This window comes from Portunus trituberculatus, chromosome 38, assembly GCF_017591435.1.
Source record: "Portunus trituberculatus isolate SZX2019 chromosome 38, ASM1759143v1, whole genome shotgun sequence".
Taxonomy (NCBI): domain Eukaryota; kingdom Metazoa; phylum Arthropoda; class Malacostraca; order Decapoda; family Portunidae; genus Portunus; species Portunus trituberculatus.
Genome location: NC_059292.1, coordinates 32841543 through 32844042, shown reverse-complemented (window position 1 = coordinate 32844042; position 2500 = coordinate 32841543). Strand labels below are relative to the sequence as shown.

Sequence of the window (2500 nt, the reverse complement as noted above, 5' to 3'; positions counted from 1 at the left end):
ACTCTCCCTTCCTACCTTGTCTCTCCCCCTTCCTCTGTTCCCCTTCCCCTGCTTCTCGCCCTCTTCTCCAGCTTTCGCTCTCCCTCTCTCTCCTACGTGCTCTCCCTCCCCCACGGCTCTCTCTTTTCTCTTTCCCTCTCTCTGTCATTCTTCTCTCCCTTCCATGTCTCCCTCTCCTTCCCCTCCTTCTGTCTTTCATCTCCTATTCTCTCTCTCTCTCTCTCTCTCTCTCTCTCTCTCTCTCTCTCTCTCTCTCTCTCTCTCTCTCTGAAAGCGAAATTCAACATAAACACATATTATTATAACAAAATAGAGTCAATGAGAGAAAATTTCCGGAAAAAAACTTGTTGCAAGGAAAACATCAATAAATCATGTAAAATCGAGTAATAAGACTAAAATAGATAAATGAATAAATAAATGAATGAATGAATAAATGGGTAAATAAATAACAGACTGCAAATTATTTAGTTATCTAATTTTTTTTCTTTTTTTTTTTCATTTCCGGATTTTGACAGTTTCCGAGGTCGATCAATAAATCAATCAATCAACAAATAAAAAAAGCAAAACAGCATAAAATATTTCCCTTGTAAGAAAAAAAAGTTACTCATTCTTCATCATTTACATTTTGCCATTTCTATCAATTAATTTCTTTCCGCTTTTTTTTTTCTTTTTCTTTCGGGGTTTGACAGTTAACGGGGCGGAGGTGTTTGCCATCAACAGTCTGACGGGGCAGGTGTTCTTAGCGAGGAAACTGGACGATTCGTGGGCGGCGGGATGCGACAACACCTCCTCCTTCGTTCCCTTGGTCATCCAGGTGCGTGAGACCGTGAGAGCGTCGTGTCGTGCGTGGGGAGGGCAGGAGGGCGGCGGGGAGCAGGTATAAGGGTGAGGGTGAGGGCGAGGGAGGAGGGCACGGCTGAACACTGAGGTCTTTGCAAGGGTTAGCCTCTTCCGATCCGATGTGCTGTATTTTTCATTCCATTCTATTCTGCTGTGTTTTTCTCAGTTTCTTTCTTTCTTTTACTCTCTCTCTCTCTCTCTCTCTCTCTCTCTCTCTCTCTCTCTCTCTCTCTCTCTCTCTCTCTCTCTGTGTGTGTGTGTGTGTGTTTATTTGTGTATTCAGTTATGTTTGCTCTTGTTTTATTTGTTTATTTATTTTTTTTCCTCCTTAGGTGTTATTCTTTGATTTTTCTTCTTGTCTTCTTTGCTTTAGTTCTCCGTATCATCTTAATTTCAAATGGTAAATATAGGTAGTAACACACACACACACACACACACACACCAATTTATCCGACTCGAGACAGTGTGAGGAGCGCAAAACTGTCGGCGGAAGTGACGCTACGACCAAAAGGTAAATATCGAGAGCGGCGCGAGAGACCCACAGCTGGCCGCCGCTCGCCGCCACAACCTAAGCCGCCGCCGCTACAATCCGCCATTTTGAGAGAGGAGAGGAACACATACGTACCATGAGTGGGTCTTTGAGGTGTGAATGAACCCTGCCTGCCTGCCTGCCTGCTGCTTCCCTGATGTGGGGCGATACGTGCGAGCCGCAGTGACGCGTGGGGGCGATATACCAGTGTCGGGTTGCTCATAGCCCTCGACAACCTTTGACTCCTGGTTAATTAATTACAGTTTGGGTATAACTTCCTTGATAATGATGAATGCACAGGAAACAATGCAGTCAATACTAGTAATCCCCCTCCTATCAAGTAACCTATGACAAATATACGGGAAATTTTTGCTTATCTAAGTAATTTTCGTAGTATCAATAGTGTTATATGGTAGGATATTTTTGGTGGGGTAGAAAAGTTTGGGGGGGAATTCATAGAAGATGTAAAAGCAAAACACTTCCGTTTTTTAAAAGGACTTTCACTTTTATTATCTTAGGGATCTTAATCAGTAACAGAGCTTATCACATACAATCTGATGTTGAACAACTGATTTGCTACTTCTATTGTCATTATGTATCCATGACGGCTTCCCTTCTACAGGCGAAGGACCAAAGCAGCAGGGTCACCACCGCCGTCCTGCAAGTTACAATGAAGACGCAAGGCACAACCTCCACCGGCACGCTACCTTCCACCACACCTGCCCCTTCCCGCCACCACGACTCTTCCACCGCCTGCCCCTGCCTCGCCTCCTGGAGTAGAGGACAACGCCGGCTAAGCTTCACAAGGCTGAGCTACGCGGCGGAGGTGTTCTCAACGGACACCTTTGTGGGGAGGGTGGAGGCCAGGTTGGGGACGCGAGGAGGGTCCGTCCGCTATTCCTGGGGTGAGCAAGGCAGGGGAAGAAGGAACACTAGCGGAGGGAGTGTTCTTGGTAGGGGAAGCTCACTACGTGAGGAGGGAGCTTCTCTCTCCTACACGTCTTGTATTGCTTGAGACATGGAGTCAATTTTGATGGAGTTCACACTTTTTGGATTCCCATCTCACTTTCTTTCTACTTGCTTTATTTCTTTATTTCATTTAAAATTTTCTACTTTCAGTGGTACAAATGT

General features: G+C 45.3%; 1 protein-coding gene across 4 annotated transcripts in view; it reads left to right on the top strand.

The window, feature by feature from the left end:
* The window catches only part of LOC123514993, a 60151-nt gene that overhangs the window by 42270 nt on the left and 15381 nt on the right, over positions 1-2500 (top strand). For 3 of the 4 annotated variants that reach the window (XM_045273303.1, XM_045273301.1, XM_045273302.1), the window contains 2 exons: positions 690-814; positions 1992-2274. In XM_045273303.1, coding sequence (XP_045129238.1) covers positions 690-814; positions 1992-2274 — 408 coding nt within the window. The remainder of the gene's footprint in view (positions 1-689; positions 815-1991; positions 2275-2500) is intronic. The other variant, XM_045273304.1, reaches the window with a different exon arrangement.